General features: G+C 44.4%; 1 protein-coding gene and 3 non-coding genes across 4 annotated transcripts; 3 read left to right on the forward strand and 1 right to left on the reverse strand.

The window, feature by feature from the left end:
- The first annotated feature begins 10,545 nt into the window (after nucleotides 1–10,545).
- LOC123601736 (olfactory receptor 4D9-like) lies at nucleotides 10,546–11,481 on the forward strand. The gene has a single exon (XM_045485341.1). The coding sequence runs from the start codon at nucleotides 10,546–10,548 to the stop codon at nucleotides 11,479–11,481; it is 936 nt and encodes a 311-aa protein (XP_045341297.1).
- Nucleotides 11,482–21,426: 9,945 nt separating this feature from the next.
- Nucleotides 21,427–21,499, reverse strand: TRNAV-UAC. Its single transcript has one exon. It is a non-coding gene; the product is annotated as a tRNA-Val (tRNA).
- A 282-nt stretch (nucleotides 21,500–21,781) lies between these two features.
- TRNAR-UCU lies at nucleotides 21,782–21,867 on the forward strand. Its single transcript is given in 2 exon segments — nucleotides 21,782–21,818; nucleotides 21,832–21,867. It is a non-coding gene; the product is annotated as a tRNA-Arg (tRNA).
- A 346-nt stretch (nucleotides 21,868–22,213) lies between these two features.
- Nucleotides 22,214–22,296, forward strand: TRNAL-UAA. The gene has a single exon. It is a non-coding gene; the product is annotated as a tRNA-Leu (tRNA).
- Nucleotides 22,297–22,542: the final 246 nt, after the last annotated feature.

Genomic DNA, 22,542 nt, shown 5'->3' on the forward strand with positions numbered 1-22,542 from the left:
TGCTCTAATGAAGAAATGTTGTAGGCACTTTACCTGAGAGCTTCAAAAGATGTTTTACGGTGAGTAGACCTTGTCAAGGGGAACAGACAGAGAAAAACAACAAGAAAAGAAATCAGTATTACAGATGGAAAGAACGGTGTAAGAGTATGCCACATTTGTGCAACAGTGAGCTCAACGTAGCCATGAAGTAGTACACTCATGGAGTGAGTACCACTAGTTGACATTTACAAGGAAAGTTAGGAGAGAGCTCCATTTGTTGTCCCTTAAGCAATGTAAATCTGTGATTTCTATTGGGAGAGAGGATCCTCAAATCACTCCAAAGCTATGGTTTCCTCCTAGACAGAAGATAATACTGTGAGCGGGAGTATTCATCAAGAAATAACAATGATGGGTAAAGGCTATGGACAACTCACCTGGATTTGTGCAAGGCTTAAGTAAATAGAGATGCTAAGCACTCCCCCTGGAGAAAAACTGTCTCCTCACTGTATAGCAAGATTATCCCAATCACAGGTGAGCCAGGCCCAAATTCCTCACTGTTTCTGCACATAGGGACCCCAAAACTCCTTAATATTTTCCACTCAATCCATTAGAAGGTAAAGAAAGGGTCATGAAAAGCATGAATGTTTAATTGTTGAATCTGGGAATTTTCTAGTGTCTGTAATGAGAGGAATGAGAATAGCATTAGCAAAAGTTTTACCTAACAGTCCAGCTGATATTTTGCTGGGACCTATTGACTTTGCTAGACGATGTCTCTCTTCATGATTACGCTCAAGCCACAGAAGCTGTCAATCAGAGTAGATCCAATGCTATGACAAAATCAAAGTACTTAATAACCAGAGAGCTTTAAAAGAAATGTTGTAGGCACTTTACCTGAGAGCTTCAAAAGATGTTTTGCAGTGAGTAGAAATTTATTTCCTGCTCATGGCACAAACCAATGCTGGTCTTTAGAAAGAGCTGTTCCATGCAGTCATTTACAAAGATAAGCTTCTTCCACTTTGGGCTCTACCTCTCTCTACATCCTTAGAATCTCTCCATTCATCTAACAAATGGAGAAAGGGAGAGAGGATTAAGAATTATAGGGAGAGGGGAGGGATCATTATTGGCCAGTCCTGAGAGTGATATGTACCACTTCTGATCACATTCCATCAGCCAGTCCTTGCATATGGTCCCAGGTCCCCGCAAAGGAATCTGGAGAATGTAATCTAGCCCTATTCCCAGAAAGAAAAGGAGAACGTGAAAAATGGTGAACTCTAATGATCTCTTCCACATTTATGATTCATTGCTAAGAAATCACAATTGGATAAAATTACAGAGACTAAGACTTTGTCTCTAAAAGGATTCTCCTAATATATAGATGTGCTGGAAATACTGCTAGACCCTTGGAATGCACAAAGAACTAAACTGAAATGAAGAAAATTGGGGGAAAGAAAATTTAATTTAAAAGAAGGGGAAGGGGATCAAGGTAATCCTGGGAATTAGAATGACAATAAACTGGAAGACCAGGTCCGCAAAGAAAAAACACTGGAGTAAAGTGCCCAAAGAAGATAGGTCTGGAAGACACCCTTATAGAAGACAACCCTCATTTCTCCCCATAGTTGCCATAGGCTAATTGTAAACAAACATTTATTAATGCAGAAGCTTCTACAGAGATGAGTGTCTTTCTGTTTGTTGATTGTCCTTTCCTGTGTTCTATTCCACTCCCACCACTCAAAAATGTTCTGAATTATTTTCCAATATCAGATGTACTTCCCCAAGCATTAACATTCCAATAAAGACAGTTTTGTCTTCAGTTAGATTCATCTGCGGAACAAATGATCATTTACCACCTGGCTCCATCTTTGCTCTGCTATCATTGTTCTCCAGATCCTATGTACTTTTCACAACGATGCCTTTTTCTTTTCTGTCCCTCTGCTGACTTTACCTTGAACAAAACCTTTGTGACTGGGTGGAATTTTAACTAACCAAAGATGTGAACAATCAGCGTTTATGTTCCCAAGTGTAGGACCCTACAAATGACAGGAATCCAGCAAAAGGCACCCAGGAAGCTTAGATTGTTTACACATGCAAAATAACCTGATCAAACGCAGTGAAGGATAGCAATTGGATTCATGAAAACATTAAATTTACTTCTCTTTTGGAGTGCCTGGCTGGCTCAGTCAGTTGAATGTCCAACTTCGTCTTGGGTCATGATCTCGTGGTTTGTGGGTTCGATCCCCACATTGGGCTCTGTGCTGATGGCTTGGAGCCTGGAGCCTGCTTCAGATTCTGTGTCTCCCTCTCTCTCTGCCCCTTCCCTGTTCAAGCTCTGTCTCTCTCTCTCTCTCTCTCTCTCTCTCAAAAAATAAACATTAAAAATGTATAAATTTACTTCTCTTTCAACATGACATCAAATAATTATTTGTATTTATATATTTCTCCAGGTACAGACATTTCCTTAGTTAACTGATACATATAAACTGATTCTAGCTTATCTTACACAGGTTACATATGCTTGGTCCTATCACCTATGATTTTTTTTTCTATATAAAGAAGCTTGATTTTACATTTACACTGTATTTTTCATAAGCAAATCAACATATCTATATGCACAAATCAGCTGGTTTAGGAGTGATCCTGCCATTCTGGACTTCTTTGAGAAATTCAAACTCTTTCAAGTCTGAAAGAGAATGTTGTCAATATAGCTCTTACTCAATAAAGAAGACTATTAGTTCAGTGCTGTGTTAGTAATCTATTACTATTATATTGTATTACCCCAAAACTTAGTGGCTTAAAACAACAGTTTTTGGGGTGCCTGTGTGGCTCAGTCAGTTAAGTGTCTGCCTCTTGATTTCGGCTCAGGTCATGATCTTGCAATTTGTGGGTTTGAATCCTGTGTTGGGTTCTGCACTGGCAGCGTGGAGTCTGCTTGGGATTCTCTCTTTCTCTCTCTCTGTCTCTCTCTCTTCCTCTCTCTCTCTCTCTCTTTCTTAAAATAAATAAATAAAAACATTTTTTTAAAGGAAGCAGGTTTTTAAAAAATCAAAAAGCACAGTTTATGTGTGTTGGGAACTAGGCATGGCTTAGCTAAATCTTCTGCTTCCGGGTCTCTCACAAAGCAACAGTCAAATGTCAGCTGGGAGTTGTCTCATCTCAAGGTTCAACTGGGGAAAAATCTGCTTCCAAGCTCACTGACATGATTGTTGGCCTGAACATTGAGCTGCGGGACTAAGGGCTTCAGTTCTTTATTGAATGTTGGCTGGAGACGATCTTCCAGCCTCTCTCCAATATGGCAGCTTACTTCATCAGACTGAACAATCAAGGCAAAAGAGTGTGCAGCAAGATAGAAGTCGGTCTTTTATAGCTTAATCTTACAAGTGACATCCTATCACTTTGGCTGTACCTCTGTTCACCAGAAGCAAATCACTAAATTCAGTCCACACACAAGACGAGGGGATTGCACAAGAGCACGAACATCAGGCCCAGGACCAACAAAGTTCTAGAAGTAAATTATGAAAAATTATTGCAAATTATGAAAGAAACCTGAAATTAATTTATTCAGAAAAGGTTGCAAAAGACAAAAAGAAAGGGTCATGGGGAATGTCAGAGATGATTCAGAGGTACTGAGCCCTTATTGACAAGCAGAATGATAGAATGATAGTATCAGCCACAGCTAGAGAAGTATTTAGTTATTAATAACAATGATCAGATCAATTGTATTAATAAAATTGATCAGAAGCACCTGGGTGGCTCAGTCGGTTAAGCGTCTGACTTCGGCTCAAGTCATGATCTCACAGTTCATGAGTTTGAGCCCTGTGTCAGGCTCTGTGCTGACAGCTCAGAGCCTGGAGCCTGCTTTAGCTTCTGTGTCTCCCTCTCTCTCTCTCTGTGTTTCTTCTACTCACACTCTGTCTTTCTCTGTCTCAAAAATAAATATTTTTAAAAATTTAATAAAAAAATAACAATGATCAGATCAAATGATTAGACCAAATCAACTTTTTAAAAAGATTTCATTTTTAAGTAATCTCTGCACCCAACATGGGGCTTGAACTCACAACCCCAAGATCAAGAGTCACATGCTTCACCGACTGAACCAGTCAGACACCCCTGCTATAGACATTTCAAATGTCTATACGTATGCAATATCTATGATATGCAATATCCAAGCGAGACCATCCATCTATGGTCTATGGTGAGAGACAAGTTTTCAAAAATGATATTAAGGAATGAGATGGGAAGCAACATGCAACTCTCTGCTTTTAGGACTTCCAGAATCATAGGGCCTGGAACATGGTGGATGCTCAGTAAACATTTTGTCATTAGATATTCGACGGATGAACAGTACGAACACATTTTTTATCTGCTCCTACCCCCCTTCTCCAGGGAGAAGATGCATTTCCCAATCTTTATGATGCTTCTGATTACACATATCAATAGGACATCAAGCAAAGCATCTGCCTAGGAAGAAAAAAGCTTGGAATGGGCTGAAATATAGCCTACTGGGGGTTCTGTTCATTTTCCCTGAGGTTCTACCACTTACGGAAGCAGACTCCTGCCTCTTAAGGAGGCAGGCTCCCCCTATGAGCCCCCCTTCAGGCAAAGGTACGTGGGCTCTAAGCCCAAGGTTATTTTTAATCCAAATGAATACATTTAATTAAGGATAATTATTCTTTCTTCCTAAAAGAAGTGATTCAATTTATGAAAATTATGGGAAAAGGTTTACTTAAAGAAGATCTTTATTCAATATCAGATCATCTTACCTTCTTCTTTAAGTTCAAACACACACACATCCCCTTTGTTTTTCCTTATGTCTTATTTGCCAACTGATCTTAGTTCATATACCATAGACCTCCACGTGACCTCATGAAGGAGCTTTACATGTAAGCTTTACACGTAAGTACATGTAAAATGTGGCCTCTACAGGGGCGCCTGGGTGGCGCAGTCGGTTAAGCGTCCGACTTCAGCCAGGTCACGATCTCGCGGTCCGTGAGTTCGAGCCCCGCGTCGGGCTCTGGGCTGATGGCTCAGAGCCTGGAGCCTGTTTCCGATTCTGTGTCTCCCTCTCTCTCTGCCCCTCCCCCGTTCATGCTCTGTCTCTCTCTGTCCCAAAAATAAATAAAAGTTAAAAAAAAAAAATGTGGCCTCTACATAGTTTGATCTGAGGAATCTGAGTGTATTAGTTTACTATCACTACTATAAACTAATTGCCACAAACTAAGTGGCTTCGAACCACATACATTAATTATCTCACAGTTCTGTAGCTTAGAAGTTTGACAAAGGTCTCACTGGGTTGAAATCAAGGCATCTACACACATCTTCCAGTACATGACTTCTTAATAACACTCAAGGGAGCTTCATCCCAAAAGGAGAGTCTAGCTGTTCGAGTTAGCAGTCACATCCAAAACTATTCCCTGCGGTGAAATATCGGGTCCGGGCCTGGGAGACTGGTGCTCATGTCAGAGGCACCACAGAGCAGTGTGGTGGGACTGTGGGAGGACCGTGCAGAGGTGATTCTTGGAGCTGCCGTCTGCCTCTGACAGTAGGAAAGAAGACATTGACCCAACCAACACTCAGATGCACGTCTGCTCTACGGGAGAATATTCTTTGACGGTTAGCGTCTCCTAAGGTCAGTATGTGCAACCAAATGGCAGGCTCTGCTTCTCAGGTAAGGGATTCAAGTTTGGGACCTTTAATGAGGTCACTTTGTTATGAGGGCACTTTAGTGGGTGCTCACACGTCCGACTGTGTGTCTGTGTGTGTGTGCCCATGCAGAGCCAATTTTGAAGTGTTATGGTGAATCACAAAAGGGGTTTGAACATTAACGATGCTCCTGTACATTATATTATGTAGATTAAAGCTAGAAACTGTAGTGAAGCCAGGAAAAGGAATTTGTCCTTCAAGATGAGGAAGGTGGCTTGAATAGCCTACAAGGATATCAGCTGGTAAAGGGATGAGTGGCCTCTCTCAGGCGGGGGATTCTGTGAAAATCAATAAGCCCAGTTTATTTCTTTTTATGTTTATTTATTTTTGAGAGAAAGCATGAGCAGAGAAGGGGCAGGGGGGTGGGGGACAGAGGATCTCAAGCAGTCTCTGCTCTGACAACAGTGAACCGGATGTGGGGCTCGAACTCACGAACTGTGAGACCATGACCTGAGTTGAAGTCAGACGCTCAACTCAATGAGTCACCCAGGTACCCCAATAAACCTGTTTTATGAAGACGGGTCGACCTGGGCATGCTTCTGAAGAAGCACTTGGGATCTTGAGTTTGTTCTTGCCAAAAACAAAAACAAAAGCAAATTTATAAACGGTGTTTGTCTGTTTTCTTTCCTCTTTTTTTGTTCCAAACAGACCCATACATTCTCCACCTTTTCGTTTCCTAGTTGCACATACATTTTGTGCACAGCAGAGCACCATTTTTGGCATTTCTTGGTGATTTTGGTGATTGGTCACATCCAGGACTAATTTCTGCACAGAACCTCACACATCTGGGTTTCAAAGCCCATTCTCTCAACCACTATGATAAGCCGCCCCCAGAAATCCTTGATGTCAACAGTTTGACTTGACGTCACCAGTCGGCTTACAGTTAAATATCAAGAAATAATTGAAGTTTGTGGTTAACGGAGATTTAACCATTCGTAGGCAGTGGGCAGAATGGCCCTTGACTAGTCATGAGGTAGTTGAGGCAATAGGATTTAAAACAATTCAGGGGCACCTGGGTGGCTCAGTCAGTTAAGCATCCGACTTTGACTCAGGTCATGATCTCACAGCTTGTGAGTTTGAGCCTGGCGTTGGGCTCTGTGCTGACAGCTCGGAGCCTGGGGCCTGCTTCAGATTTTGTGTCTCCCTTTCTCTCTGCCCCTCTCCTGCTCACACCCTGTTTCCCTCTCCTTCAAAAATAAATACACATTTTTTAAAAAAATTTTAATAAATAAATAAATATAAATAAATAAAACAATTCATCATTAAAGCTCCAAAGGCCTAGAAATCAATGGGTCCATTTAATATTGTACTGTGCTGTGCAGATGTCACCTACTTTCTTTTTTTTTTTTTTTTAAGTTTATTCATTTATTTTGAGAGAGGGAGAGAGAGAACAAGCAGGGGAACGGCAGAGAGGGAGGGAAAGAGGGAAAGAATCCCAAGCAGGCTCCGCACTGTCAGCACAGAGCCCGATGTGGGACTCAAACTCACAAACCGTGAAATGGTGACCTGAGCCGAATCAAGAGTCTGGTGTTTTACTGACTGAGCCCCCCCAGGCATCCCTGGCCTACTTTCAGAAGGACTGAGGGCAGCAAGTGTTCCCCTTTCACTGATGAAAAGACTGAGCCTCCCGGAGTTTGCTGCCTTTAGAGATTCCCCCATCGCTGTGAACCCACCGAAGCTCCTGTCCCCCAAGCTGGTGTCTTCCCTCCGCGCCATATTACTTCCGCCACAGCTCAAAATAAAAGCAAAATCCTCTGTGTGTTCCCTAAAACACTACGTGTGTTCTGAGTTGTTTTTGTTTTTTTTTTTTAATCTTTTTTTAAAAAAACTATTACTCTTGGGGCGCCTGGGTGGCGCAGTCGGTTAAGCGTCCGACTTCAGCCAGGTCACGATCTCGCAGTCCGTGAGTTCGAGCCCCGCGTCAGGCTCTGGGCTGATGGCTCAGAGCCTGGAGCCTGTTTCCGATTCTGTGTCTCCCTCTCTCTCTGCACCTCCCCCGTTCATGCTCTGTCTCTCTCTGTCCCAAAAATAAATAAACTTTAAAAAAAAAAAAAATTAATAGATTTTAGTTCTTAGAGTAGCTTAGGTTTACAGAGAAATTAAACAGAAGGTACAGAGAGCCCCACACTCCTTCTCCTCCCCTGCCCTGCCCCAGCTTCCCCACTATCAATATCTTGCATGGGTGTGCGCTGTGTTCGTTAACAATGGACGAACCAGGATTGATACATTTATTAACTAAAGTCTTTAGTTTGCGTTAGGGCTCATTCTTAGTGTTGTACATTCTCTGGATCTGACAAATGTGTGATGCCATGTTGAAAGAGCAGACCCAGTGACTATGTCCCCGACATGGCCGCAGAAAGAAGTTCCCGCTCAAACCTCAGACCACGCCTCCTCCCCTTGAGTAACATGTTTTCTAAGAAAACAGGCTACAGATTGATGCATTCTTCCGAAGTCTGAGGTGGGAGGAAGGGGAGTGTGAGAGGCGTGGAAAGTGTGAGTAGAAGAGGGCTTCTCTCAGGTAGGGGCCAGAGGCAGGAGCCCTCAACCCTGTCCAGGCTTAGAATGACCTGGGAGCATTTTAATAACTGACCCCTCCCCAAACCAATTAAATCAGAGTCTCTGGGGACGGTGTTTGGTGCTAGGTATTTATCTAGCACAGCAAGGCTGACAGCCAATGGTTAATAGGTGACCAGTGAGAAACGTTCTGTATACACTGAGGCCAAACATGTTAAACAACCTCAGACACAGTGGTTCTTAAACTTCAGGTGCATCAGAATCTCCTGGAAGACTTGTTCAAACACAGATTGCTGAGCCCCACCCCCAGAGTTTCTGATTCAGTGGGTCTGTGACCACCAGGCCCAACATTTGCATTTTTAACAAGTTCCAGGTGACGCTGATAATTGCTGATCTGGGACCACACTTTGGCAGCCAATCGGCTGAGGCCACGACCCTTCCCCAGCCAATCGGCTAAGGCCATGATCCCTACAAAACCTTTGTGCTTTTGAAACTCCCTCTCTCTCCGTATCTCACCGCTGCGTCAGTGCACGTAGGGGATTGAGCTCGAGCTAGCTCGAATAAAGGCTCTTTGCTTTTGCATCGGACTCGGCTCCCTGGTGGTCTTTGGGGATCACGAATTCTGGGCATAACAATGTATCCATGATTAAAAATAAAAATCCCTAAAAGTCCCCTGTGCCTCACCTATCCATCCCTCCCCACCTGCACACCCCAGCCCTTGGCAACCGTTAACTTTTCTACTACAGTTTTGCCTTTTCCAGAATGTCATATAGTTGGAATCATACAGTCTATATATTTTCAGATTATCTTCCTTTGCTTAGGAATTGTGCATTTAAGCTTCCTCCTTGTTTTCTCATGCCTCAGTAGCTCATTTCTTTTTATAACTAAATAATCTTCCATTGTGTGGAATGTATCTGCTTTTTAAATGCTATATTTGAGGGGCGGGTGGCTCAGTTGGTTGAATATCTGACTTCAGCTCAGGTCATGATCTCCTGGTTCATGAGTTCGAATCCTGCATCAGGCTTGCTGCTGTCAGCACAGAGCCCACTTTGGATCCTCTGTCCCCCCATTCTCTGACCCTCTCCTGCTCACTCTCTCTCTCTCCAAAAAAAAAAAACAAAACAAAAAAATTAAATAAATAAATAAATAAAAAACATTTAATAAAAATACTATAGTTGATCTTCATTGCAATTATTTCAAAACACCATCTTTTATAGGAGAAGTGTACCAGCATCTCCCAAATAATGTTGCAAGAAGACTGGCCCAGCAAAATGTTAACTGGTGCAGCATGAGGGGACATGTGGTCTGTGGGAACTCAGGTTAAAAAATTAAACAAGTCCATTCGAACTTCACGACCCTATGACACAAGCATGATTCTGCCCACTTGTACTGATGATACACAGAAGCTCAGAGTCACCTACTAATTGAGCCACCTACTCAATTAAGACAGAGTCTGTATTCAAATCCAGGTCTACTGGTTCTAAAATCCGTGCTTTTTTGCACAAAACCGAAGCCTCAATAGTGAGGTGAGATGAAGTGCCATCCAAATGTAGGTGTTAAGAAGGGAGGGAGCTCGAGAAAAGACAGCCATTTGTGCAGTGGCCTCGGTGAGAAAGCCTTTGCCAAGAGCGTTATGAGGAGCAGGGGCTGTGGCTAGCACTTGCCAAGTCCCATGTGGACCAAAGAGAACAAGCTGCCAAAAAGAAGAAAAACTGAAAACAAAAGCAGCTTGTGCTCAGATTGCACGAGCTGCTGCAAAACCTCTTTATCCTCAGGGGAGAAGGCAAACTGGAAATGGTTTTTCTTGCCTTAGTGCTGATCATCAAGCATCGTGACAATTTGCACAGACTATGCCAAGCAGATCATCTACTGTGGAAGATGGTGAGACAAGACGCTCTAAGCTTCCAGTACCGTCTCGGGCCCTGTTTTATACTTTTCCCCGGCATGTTTCCCACGTCCTAACAATGAGATACATGAGTTCTCACTGAAAAACAAAATGAGTCCTCTTTGCTTCTCAGGCCATCTAGGGACTTTTCAAGAGGGGTACAGGATATGTAAAATTATGCAACCATAAAGAAAGGTCAAAAGAATTTAATAGCATGCTGATTTTGGTGCTTTGATTAATCACATCCATTGGAAACTCACTTTTTCATTTACTCTGAAGGAACTCTAAACACACCATCTACTGGGGATATCTTCCTGAATTGTAGGCATCCCTGCCCACAAGGAAAATAACTGCAAAAGTAACCCTTGAGACACTCCAGTCCTACAGCTCACATTCCTTTTGTTTTTAACAATACACCTCGTATTTTCCATTTTCTCCCTAGGTAGTTGAAGACGAAGAAACATAACACAATGGAGCAGGGAAATTACACCAGGGTGAAAGAATTTATTTTTCAAGGACTGACCCAGTCCCGAGAGTTAAGCTTGGCCTTATTTCTTATGTTATTTCTGGTGTACACATCAACTCTTCTGGGAAACCTCCTCATCATGGTCACTGTGACCTACGAGTCCCGCCTTCACACGCCCATGTACTTCCTGCTCCGCAATCTCTCCGTCTTGGACATCTGCTTCTCCTCCATCACCGCTCCCAAGGTCCTCGTAGACCTCCTGTCAAGGACGAAGACCATCTCCTTCAATGGTTGCATCACTCAGATCTTCTTCTTCCACCTCCTCGGGGGGGCAGACATTTTTTCTCTCTCTGTCATGGCCTTCGATCGCTACATGGCCATCTCCAAGCCCTTGCACTACGTGACCATCATGAGCAGGGGGCGATGCACTGCCCTCATCGTGGCCTCCTGGGTGGGGGGCTTTGTCCACTCCATCGTGCAGATTTCCCTGTTGCTGCCCCTCCCCTTCTGTGGACCCAGTGTTGTTGATGGCTTCTACTGTGACGTCCCCCAGGTCCTCAAACTCGCCTGCACCAGCACCTTTGCTCTTGAGGTCTTAATGATTTCCAACAATGGCTTAATCTCTACACTATGGTTTGTCTTCCTCCTTGTGTCCTACACAGTCATCTTGACGATGCTGAGGTCTCACGCCGGGGAGGGAAGAAAGAAAGCCATCTCCACCTGCACCGCCCACATCACTGTGGTGACCCTGCACTTTGTGCCCTGCATCTATGTCTACGCCCGGCCCTTCACTGCCCTTCCCATGGACAGAGCTGTCTCCATCACCTTCACGGTCATCATCCCGGTCCTGAACCCCATGATCTACACCCTCAGGAACCAGGAGATGAAGTCAGCCATGAAGAGACTGAGGAAAAGACTTGGACCTTCAGAAAAAGAATAGATGGCTACGAAGTCCAGATTGAAAATCAGAACTGAAAAGTATTCTCTCACAACACAGTAGCAGACCCCAATCAATAAGACCATCTTGAGGCCAAAGGTTCCCCTGTGTCTTATAACAGCATCCTCTAATAAGGGTGTCCTGAAATGGCCTTCTCTGAAACGTTTTTCTTGGTGAAATTGTCAACGACTTAGAGTCTTCAATCCACAAATTGGCCTCTCTTCAAGAAACTCCAAAGCTTGCATCACCCAAACACCTCATTTTACAGGTGAGGAAATGAGGTCTGGGAGAAACTGACTTAGTTGTGGAGCTCTGGCTGTTGTTGCCCAACCAGTAATTAGCAAAATGATCTCCAGGGACCAGGAGTCAAGGCCAGAAAGCCCAGCCATCCCTCCCTTTGTGGAAATCATCTTCCATTGCCAACCTTGGAGGACCCAGGGTACATCTTTCTATGGAAACCTCTGGGTTTCCCTTGCAGAAGTTGAGGTAAGTTTTGTGTGTCGCCAAAGGTTTCCTAGCTAACTAATGGTGGAGGCAAGGCTGGATCTGAGTCATCTGACCCTCAGCTAAGTGCATGGTTCCCTACTCCTGCCTCCTCATACGGGATTTGATAGGGTCTGAAACAAGCCCATCCACAAACATCTCTCCTCTAGCGTAGTATTATGAAAGGTGTTTGCTTGTCTTCACCTGACCAAGGAGTAAATACCTGAGGGCTTCGGGCCCCTTTAAGAATTTCAACATCATTTCCAGCCATTCATTCCCAACCAACCCTCCAGAGAAAGGAATCCTATCCTGTGTGCATTGCTTGAATGTGCCTGACTCAAGTCCACAAGAAACAACGACTTAAGAATAAACTCAGGGGCACCTGGGCAATTCAGTCAGTTAAGCAGCCGACTTCAGCTCAGGTCACGATCTCATGGTTGGTGAGTTCGAACGCCGTGTCAGGCTCTGTGCTGACAGCGTGGAGACTGGAGCCTGCTTTGAATTCTGTGTTTCCCTCTCTCTCTGCCCCTCCCCTGCTAGTGCTCTGTCTCTCAGAAAATAAATAAACATAAAAAAATTTTTTTTAAAGAATAAACTCAATTTGGGGTACTTGCATGGCTCAGTCGGTTAAGTGTCCCGATTTCGGCTGAGGTCATTATCTCACGGTTTGTGGCTTCAAGCCCTGTGTCAGGCTCTGTACTAACAGAGCCTGGAGCCTGTTTCAGTTGATTTCTCCCTCTCTCTGCCCCTCCCCTGCTCTCTCTCTCCCTCTCTCTCTCTCTGTCTTTCCCAAAAATAAATAAACATTAAAAAAAAAAAAAAAGAAGAAACTCATTTTTCATTATCCAGACCTCCTTTTTAAGAGAATTGAAAACAATATTTTGTTTGAGTTGGTCTTCTGGAAACCTATGAAGTTTGTCAAGTAAAGAGATGAAGTTGGTGGTCAACTAGAATTTGGGTTGCATTTGGATCCCAGGCTTATATCCCATGCAATCTCTGATGGATGCATGAAGTAAAAGAAGTAAAGAGCCATTTGCGCTGCCCGATTCCAAGAAAAACACAAGGGAAGCCTGCCAAAATATAGCCCATCCCAAACATCTCTAACACTGCCTAGTATTCCTCCCTTGGTGCTGGCTTGAAATCCCTGCTCTTAGAATATTTCCTAACATAGACACAGTTCATGGGGGACAAGCTAGATAGAATGCCACCACTTCCGGAGTTAGATACGTCTCCGGATGGCCATAGCAATCTGCTGGTCTTGACGGTGGGGAGGGGGCATCTCTGAGTCTATTTTCAGGGGTATGCCTCTGGGGATTCATTTCAGATGGTTTGTTGGATTAGTCAAAGGCGCCAGGTGTCCTCCGAGGGTAGAGGAGATGTAGAACTGGAAAGCTGCAGTGGGTGGACGTGAGGGGGTGACTCCAAGTCCAAAGGTAGCCCAAGAGACCCAGGCGCAGAAGGGTGGAAAACTTCAGCACAGCAAAGCAAGGCAAACACTGGTAACAAAATTCACACGTGCTTATGCCAGATCCTGGACTCATGGCTGTTTCACCAAAGCTGGAAGACCTTTTTTAAAAGATCTACATTTGCTTCTTTGGGGAGGTTGTTACTTCCTGCCTAGAATTAAAACCATTCACCTCACTTTTGACCTCAGCCTTGACTTTTGTATCGAATTACCCATGTTACAAAAACAGCAAGAACAATTCAAACTTCCTTTCGAACCAGAATACAGAATCACATTCTGCCCTCACCAGTTGTTCTTTTATCAACAGTAGCAGATATGTTCTTCCTTGTAAATTACTTTAAATTCTTTTTTCATTAGTATTACTTGGGGCACCTAGGTGGCTCAGGCGGTTAAGCGTCGGACCCTTGATTTCACTTCAAGTCATGATTTTGCAGTTCATGAGTTCAAGCATCGGGTTCCACGCTGACAGTGCGGAAGCTGCTGGGGATTCTCTCTCTCTGCCCCTCCCCCGTTTTCTCTCTCTCTCTCTCTCAAAATAAATAAACGTTAAAAAATAATAATAATAAAATAGAAAGTCTTATTATTCAAGTATGGTTGACATACAATGTTCTATTAGTTTCAGGTGCACACATAGTGCTTCAACAACTCTGTACATTAACCAGCAGTGCTCAACACAGTAAGTGTAGTCACCACCTGTCACCATACAAAGTTATCACAATATTACTGACTATATTCCCGATGCTGTACTTTTCATCTCCGTGACTTACTTATTCTATAACTGGAAGTTTTTACCTCTTAATCCCCTTCACCTACTTTGTTCATCCTCCTACCCCCCCCCTTATAAATCACTTTGTTTACAAAAAAAAAAAAAAAAAACATGCTTTTCTTAAAACTTAAACTTCCTTTCTTTATACACTCTTTAGCATTAGAGGTAAATAATGAATTGAGGATTCACGAGACAAAAAAAAATATGTGTGTCCTGTATATACACATGTATGCTTACATATAGACTGCTTAGTACAGGAAAATATATATATATACCATGTCAATTTTAAAACACACACACACACATGCTTACTTTTAAGAGAAAATTAATTGATTATGGCATTCCCAAAAGACTATGGTACTTTAGAAGTGCCTGGGTGGCTCAATTGGTTAAGTATCTGACTTCAGCTCAGGTCATGATCTCACAGTTCATGGGTTTGAGGCCTGTGTTGGGCTTTGTGTTGATAGCTCAGAGCCTGAAGCCTGTGTCTACCTCCTTTTCTGTCCCTCCCCTGCTCATGCTCTCTCTCTCTCTCTCTCTCTCTCAACTAAATAAACATTTAAAAATTTTTTTACAAAAAGACTGTGGTACTTTACAGACAAGTAGTATCGATTAAAATCCATTTCCCAAGCAAAAAAAAAAAAAATAAAAAAATAAAAAAATAAAAAAAAAATCCATTTCCCAAGCAAATATGCTTCTTCTCCTTTAAGGTGATGAGAATGTCTTGTTGGACAACAATCTTTTAACATATGGATTTTAATACAAGATTTTTTTTTTTTTTTTTTTTTTTTTACAGAGAGAGAGCATATGCAAATGGGGGAGAGGGGTAGGGAGGTAGAGAGAGAGGGAGAGGGAGAGACGGAGACAGGAAATCTTAAGCAGGCTCCATCCACACTCAGCGTGGAGCCAGACGTGGGGCTCAATCCCTTGACTTTGGGATCATGACTTGAGCTGAATTCAAGTCGGGTGCTCAACCAACTGAGTCACCCAGGCACCCCTCTAATGCAAGATATTTAAGTTTCTGCTAAATTGTTCAATATCTCCCACATTAGGAAGCTGTATTTCTGAGAAAGCTCCTCTTCAATCAGGACTAGGGTCTACGAAGCAAAATGTTTTGTAATTTCCTTACCTCTAAAGGGAGCCATTCCCCTTCCATGATTCTGCCTTTGGCAGACAGAACTTAACTGAAATTTTTTACTTCCAGAGATGAAGTAATGCATCTTATCGCATGCATTTTCTTTCCCCCAATTTCAGATCTTTCTTTGAGACAAACGACTTTGCACATGAACTCACACACAGATCAAGAGAAGCCACTCTGTAGATGTTTCCCTGAGGTACATCCACTGTAGTCCTCAGGGATCCACAGATCACAGTTGGAAGCCTCTGCGAGGGCAGCCAATGTGCTCCTGGGCCAGTGGTTCCCAAACCTCAGCGGGCACAGAATCATCTAGCCATTTACTTAAAATGTAAAGTCCCAGGAACCAGTGAAGAGATCAATAGTCTTCCTGGATACCAGGAATCCACATCCTTTTTCCGGTGGTCCTGGTGTGGGGGCCTGTGTTTCACCACATTTTGACAGCACTGCTCCAGGTCAGTGTTTTTCTTGTCTTTTCTTTTTTTAATTGTCTTCTTTATTTTTTTTTAAGTTTATTTATTTATTTTTTTTTTATTTTTTTTTTTAACGTTTTATTTATTTTTGGGACAGAGAGAGACAGAGCATGAACGGGGGAGGGGCAGAGAGAGAGGGAGACACAGAATCGGAAACAGGCTCCAGGCTCTGAGCCATCAGCCCAGAGCCCGACGCGGGGCTCGAACTCACGGACCGCGAGATCGTGACCTGGCTGAAGTCGGACGCTTAACCGACTGCGCCACCCAGGCGCCCCTATTTATTTATTTTTAAGAGAGACACTGTGTGAGCAGGATAAGGGCAGAGAGAGAAGGAGAGAGAGAATTCCAAGCAGGCTCCCTACTGTCAGTGCGGCGCCCGATGCGGGGCTTGATCCCAGGAACCGTGAGATCGTGACCTGAGCCGAAACCAAGAGGCAAATGCTTAACCGACTGAGCCCCCCAGGTGCCCCCCCAGGTCAGTGTTTTTCAAACTGCAGAAACTCTAAGGGGTGTGAGTCGTTAGTAGGTCTGCGCGTGCACTTTTTTTAAAATTAAATTGAATAGTTTAGTGTAGAATAAAAGGCACAGAATTCTTCAAATAATAATAATAATAAAGCATCATTTCCTGAAACCTTTATTTCAGGCTACTTCATTCCTGAAACCTTTATTTCACTCTACTTGAGTATAGTGGTCTTGATGTAAATAAAACGTATTTCTTAGCACGTGCTCCAGTGAAAAGAGCTTGAAAACCACTGGGCATGTATGAAGCCCCCCAGACCATCAGGTCCAGTTACCAAACCCTCAGACCCATTAATATGGAACAGCGTGCCTGTGCTCCGCTCTGCTCCCTTCACTACCCCTGTCCAGTGTCAGCACACAGGGGACGGGTGACAGCCACTAAAAGGAGCCACGTTCTAAATCCTGAAGGTCAGTGGGCCTGTCTGAATAACCCGGGAGATGCCAGCAGGCTGAAAGTCCAAGAAAATAAGGGACAGTGGGGCTCCCAAAGGACTGAGGGCCTTCAAGTTTTCATCTAGCATCACGTCTTGCACAACGTCATGGCACTGAAAAATCACATCATAAAACCACGTGCCTTTGAGAAAGAACTGAGGTCAAAGGCAACGTGCACCTTTGCTAAAGACATGAACATTTGCACCAAACCATTCTATTTATTTATTTATTTATTTATTTATTTATTTATTTTAAGAAAGAGAGGGGCAGAGAGAGAAGGAGACAGAGAATCTCGAGCAGGTTCCACGCTATCAGCACAGAACCCACCTCGGGCTCCGTCTCACGAACTATGAACCATGACCTGAGCCGAAATCGAGAGTCGGAGGCTTAGAGGACTGAGCCCCCCCAGGCGCCCCTCCCATGTGGCTTCTTTCACTTAGCAAAACGCTTTTGAAATGTATCCACGTTGTTGCGTACATCGGAAGTTCATTCCGTTTTCTCGCTAAGGGCTTTTCAGTGGCATGGCTGTGCCACCATTTGCTTATCTATTCGCCGGTCAAGTCTATTCGGTTTGGTTCCAGTGTGGGGATTATGACTAAAGCTGCTATGAACATTTACACATCCAACTTTGTGTAAATGGGTGCTTTCATGGCCCTTGGGTAAATACCTACGAGTAAGATTGCTGGTAAAATGGTAAGTGTGGGGGCGCTGGGGGGCTCGGTAGGGGAGGGCCTTCTAGTCTTCAGCACCACCTGCTGAACAATCTCATGGCACTGAAAGTTAGAACGTGACCTTATTTGGAGACAGTTTTATAGAGGTAATTGCACTACGGCGAGGCCATTAGGATGGGCCCTAGTCCCGTATTACTGATGCTCTTATGAAAAGGGGAAGCAGAGGACAGACCATATGAAAAGACAAAGGAAGAAGACTGAGCCCCTACAAGGCAAGAAGAGAGGTCAGTAAATGCAGAGCTCACACTCTGAGCACTTAGCATTTTCTGAAAATACCCTGGTGCGGGGGTGGGGGGGGGCACCTGGGTGGCCCAGTTGGGGACTTCAGCACGGGACTTCAGCTCAGGACATGATCTAGCAGTTCGTGAGTTTGAGCCCATCGGGCTCTTTACTGTCAGCTCAGAACCTGGAGCCTGCTTCGGATTCTGTCTCCCCCTCTCTCTGCCCCTTCCCTGCTTGCTCTCTGTCTCTCTCAAAAATAAATAAACATTTTAAAAAATTTTAAAAATTAAAATGTCCCTATGGGAAAACCATGCTGTTCTACCTAAACTTACCAGACTTATCTGCCAAATCATAATGATGATGATGATGATGATGGTAGATGACATTTGCTAAGTGTTTACCCCATGCATGTCATTTGAAATACTTATGTACAGGGGCATCTGGGGGGCTCAGTCGGTTGAGCCACTGACTCTTGATTTCAGCTCAGGTCATGATCCCACTAACCCTGAGCTGGGCTCTGCACTGAGTGTGGAGCCTGCTTGGGATTCTCTCTCTCTCCCGCTCTCTCTCTCTCTCTCTGTCTCCCTTTGCCTCTCTCTCTGTCTCTAAAAGTAATAAATAAATAAATAAATAAATAAATAAATAAATAAAATGTTTCACATACAGTAATTTACTCAATCTTCTTGAGAATCTCACCTGAGCTTTATCTGAATTTTACAGAGGAGGGAACTATGACACAGAGCAGTTAAGCAACCAAGCCAGTGTCACACAGCACAGACAGGTTATGTACTGTGCCACGGTCACACAACCAAGAGCGACAGAACCGGGAACTGAAGCCACAGTTTGGCTCTGGAGTCCACAGGCTGAGCTTCTACAGTCTGCGCTACGCCACCCAAAGCTATGCCCTTTGTGAGAAGGGAAGGAGCCCAGCCGATGCAACACAGAAAAGCGGAAGGAAGGTGGCTTGATGAGCCCAATGAGTACCAGAAGGGAAGCCGACATCAGCAGAACTCCTGGAAAGTTCTAAGGACAGGATGTTAAGGAACTTGAAGCTAGAGACAGGCAGAACCAGTCTGATTTTTGAAAACTATGTGATTTTTACCAAGTTGACTAATTTACACACCCCAGTCCTCCAGAGTGATTTATAAAATCCCTCTATAGGGGTCTAATGTCCCTGTCTCATGGTTTATCCAGTGTCTTAGTCTGTTCAGGCTACTGTAACAAAAATATCACAGACTGGATGGCTTAGAAGCAGCAGAAACCCATCTCACAGTTCTGGAGGCTGGGAAGACCAAGGTCAAAGAACTAGCAGATTTGGTGTGTGGTGAGAATGCCACACCCTCGTTGATAGATCACTGCCTTCTTGCCATCCTACATGGCAGAGGGGGTGAGGGAACTTTCTGGCATCTCTCTTAAAAGGGCACTAATCCCACATAAGGTTTTATACTCAGAACCTTTCAAAGTCCCCCCCCCCCAGCCTTCACCCTGAGGATTAGCTTTCAACATATGAGCTTTGGGGCGTCACAAACATTCAGACCACAGCACTAGTTATAGAGATTTCAAAAGGACCAACGATATAACAGATAAATTTTAAGGAAATAATAATCTGGAGAAAATATAGCATCACTTTTGGAATATACTCTCAGAATGGGGAAGCACTTTCCAGGCAAGAAATTTTAAAGCCCCCCCCCCAAATAAATAAAAAAGAGGATAATGAATTTGACTACATTAGCCATTTTAAATGGCTACATAGCACAAAATAGCAAAAATAAAATTAAGAGGCAAACAGCAAGTCTGGGAAATACATTTGCAAAACATATCTAAATCTATAGTTATAAAAAGCACCAAAAGATCAATAAGAAAACCTTAACAATACAATAGAAAACTGTACAAAAGGATTGAACAGATTGCAGGATGGAAGGAAGGGAGGAAGGGAAAAAGGAAGATAGGGAGGAAAGAAAATGGGTTTTTAAGCATATGAAAAAATATTCAGCCTTACTCTGATAAAAGACATGTAAATTGAGACATCTTCCCCTTTCAAAAGGCAGAGAGACCCAAAAGCCTGTTAATACTTTTTATTTAAGAGAGACTGAGATGAAGCAAAGCACGCTCACGTTGGTGGGAATATAATATTGTCCAAGCTCTTTGGAGGTGAAAGCATTCATAGAAATATAACATACATATGCCTGGCAATTCCTTTTCTAAAACAAAAAGGCACTTCTCTGCCTGCCTCGGTTGGTACCCTGTTCTGTCCCTGGCCAGTGTGACCCTGGGCAATCACCCTCTCTTCGTCTCCCAAATGGGTTAGATCATAACACAATCATCCTGAGTATCACCTGAGTCAACTGAGTCTCCTGCCTAACCACATAGGAAATGCCTAGTCAAGATTTTGCTATTATTACTCTTTATGTTGATCTACCCCAAAACCAATCAACAAGGAAATCCACCACAGCATTGTAAGATGGACCACAGGTTAATTGTTCATCAAATACCACAGACTAAACAATTATGGTACATCCAAACGCTGGAAGTCAAAGATCGAGCAGACTTAAGAACGACATAGTAAGATTTCCAGAATAGTGTTGGGTTGAGGGGAGCGGTACCAATCGTATGCTATCTTTTGGACAAAAATCGGAAGTGGCTAATAAAGGAAATGCATGTCTACACTGGAGAGTGCGAAGAATAGCTCGGAAGGGTCACAAAAGAAACTCCCAGCAGTTGAAAGGCAGGAGGTATCCAAGAGAAAGCTGGACACGAGTTAAAGGGAACAGCACAGATTCTAATCAGTAATATACTATGGCAAGAGGGAAAAGTGTCCAGCGTCAACTGCACTCACCTTCGATTTGTACATGAGGGGACCGGGAGGCGAGTGATGGCAGCTCAGTAGACCCAGGGGAGCGAAAATTACAAAAATCTGGAAGCAGGTGGAGTTGGTCCCTGAAAACCTCATGTGGGTTTGCTAACTGGTTCTTAACTCTAAGGAAGTTAGGCTCCTACCTTCCCACAGAGGCTGAAACACAGGGGCCCTGTGTCAGGCGTTGGCTGGAACCAACAGTAAATTGGCCAGTCTTCTCAGCACTGTAAGTGGACCTAGGGTCACCTTAGAGATGCTGCTAGAAACTCAGCGTTGTTTGTTCAAGTCCTCCTAGGCCGGGGTTGACAGGCCTCGCTGACAGGGCTCAGAGGAGCTGGGCTAGAGTTTGGTCAAGGAGACAAGCTTTGCGAGAGGGGCACATCACTGTAAGACACGTGGAGCTCTTTGAAATCTTTAACATGTGCATGTACTTTTTCAAAAAGATTTTTAATTTCAATAAACAATGAGGTCAGTGGAGTTGGTGTTGATCAACAAAAGAAGGAGGTGGCCCTCCGGGTATACCCCCACGGAGCGGTGGCCGCCACCTTTAAAGGTGGCGGAGGAGCAGGTGGGCCTGGACTCCTGCCCAGCCACGGGGAGGCAGGACTGCGGTCGGGAAGGCGCAGGCGCCGAGGCGCGCTGCGCCCGGAGCCCGGCCCGGCTGCCTGCACCTCCCATGAGGCGCCACCCGGGGGCAGCCGCGGCGGCCGATCTGCGCAGGCGCCCACCGGACCGGAGCCCGCGCGGCCTGGCGCAACGCCAAGTCCCGGCGGAACCGCGGCGTCTCTCGCTTCCCGGAGTAAAACTCAAGATCTGGCTGACAAAGCAAAACCTGAAAACATCGCTAAAAGGAGTGGTTACAGCCTCATGGTTCCACTGGGGCTCGAACCCAGGACCTTCTGCGCGTAAAGCAGATGTGCTAACCGCTACACTATGGAACCGCGCGCTGCAATACCTCTCCAGGGTGAAATAAGTGTACATAAAGACCCTTCTCTTTCCAGTGTGGGAGGAGACTGAGAGTTGATGCCCAGCGATCGCTTACGGAGAGGAACTATCAGAAGGATCTCGGGCCGCCAAGCGCAGCTCCCACCCACGCTTCTCCTCGGCTGCACGGGCTCCGCCACTTCTCCGAGAAGGAAGGCGCGGCCGGACCCGCGGCGGGTGTCCCGGGGCAGACGTTGCGCCTGCCTTGATGTAAGCAGCGCGGAAGGGTCCAACTGCCTGGCTCTGTGGCGCAATGGATAGCGCATTGGACTTCTAGACAGATGGAGGCATTCAAAGGTTGTGGGTTCGAGTCCCACCAGAGTCGCTTTTGTTTTGGGAAGTGAAGAAAAAACCCACCTTAACACCTTTAAAATTCCCCATCTCACTCGCGTACTATGAAAAGGAAGGAAACTCATTCCAACTCCCTGTGGTGTCTTCTCGTGTGAAGTTGTTGGGAGACCTGTCACCCGAGTCTTGCCAGTCGCCTTCAGGTGGCCCCAGGGTTTCCGGTGACTGGAGGAGGAGAAATTGGCACGACCTGGTAAGTTTCGGAGATTTTTTTCGCCCCCACGTTGTCCTTTTACATCTCAATCCAAATTTTTAATTGTTTGGATACCTCCATAACTCTATATTGTTCAAGTTGACCAAAAGTAACTGTGAGTTTGTAGCGTACCAGAATGGCCGAGTGGTTAAGGCGTTGGACTTAAGATCCAATGGATTTATATCCTCGTGGGTTCGAACCCCACTTCTGGTAACAGCTCTTCTGCTTTTCCAAACACAACTCATTCTTCGAGTTTCCCCAGGGCTTTCAAGATGGTAAACAAACAGTAAGGACCCTCTGTGTGTTTTCAATCTTATTAGGCTGAGAGACTATGATGGAATCAGAGTAACCAAGACGGCCGGAATGGTGACATGGCAATGACCTCTTATTCTGAGGGTTGGTATTTTTGCCAGACACGGAAAATGTAGCAGCAAATTCAGAATTGATGGTTTGGAAAAC

This window comes from Leopardus geoffroyi, chromosome D1 (assembly GCF_018350155.1).
Source record: "Leopardus geoffroyi isolate Oge1 chromosome D1, O.geoffroyi_Oge1_pat1.0, whole genome shotgun sequence".
Taxonomy (NCBI): Eukaryota; Metazoa; Chordata; class Mammalia; order Carnivora; family Felidae; genus Leopardus; species Leopardus geoffroyi.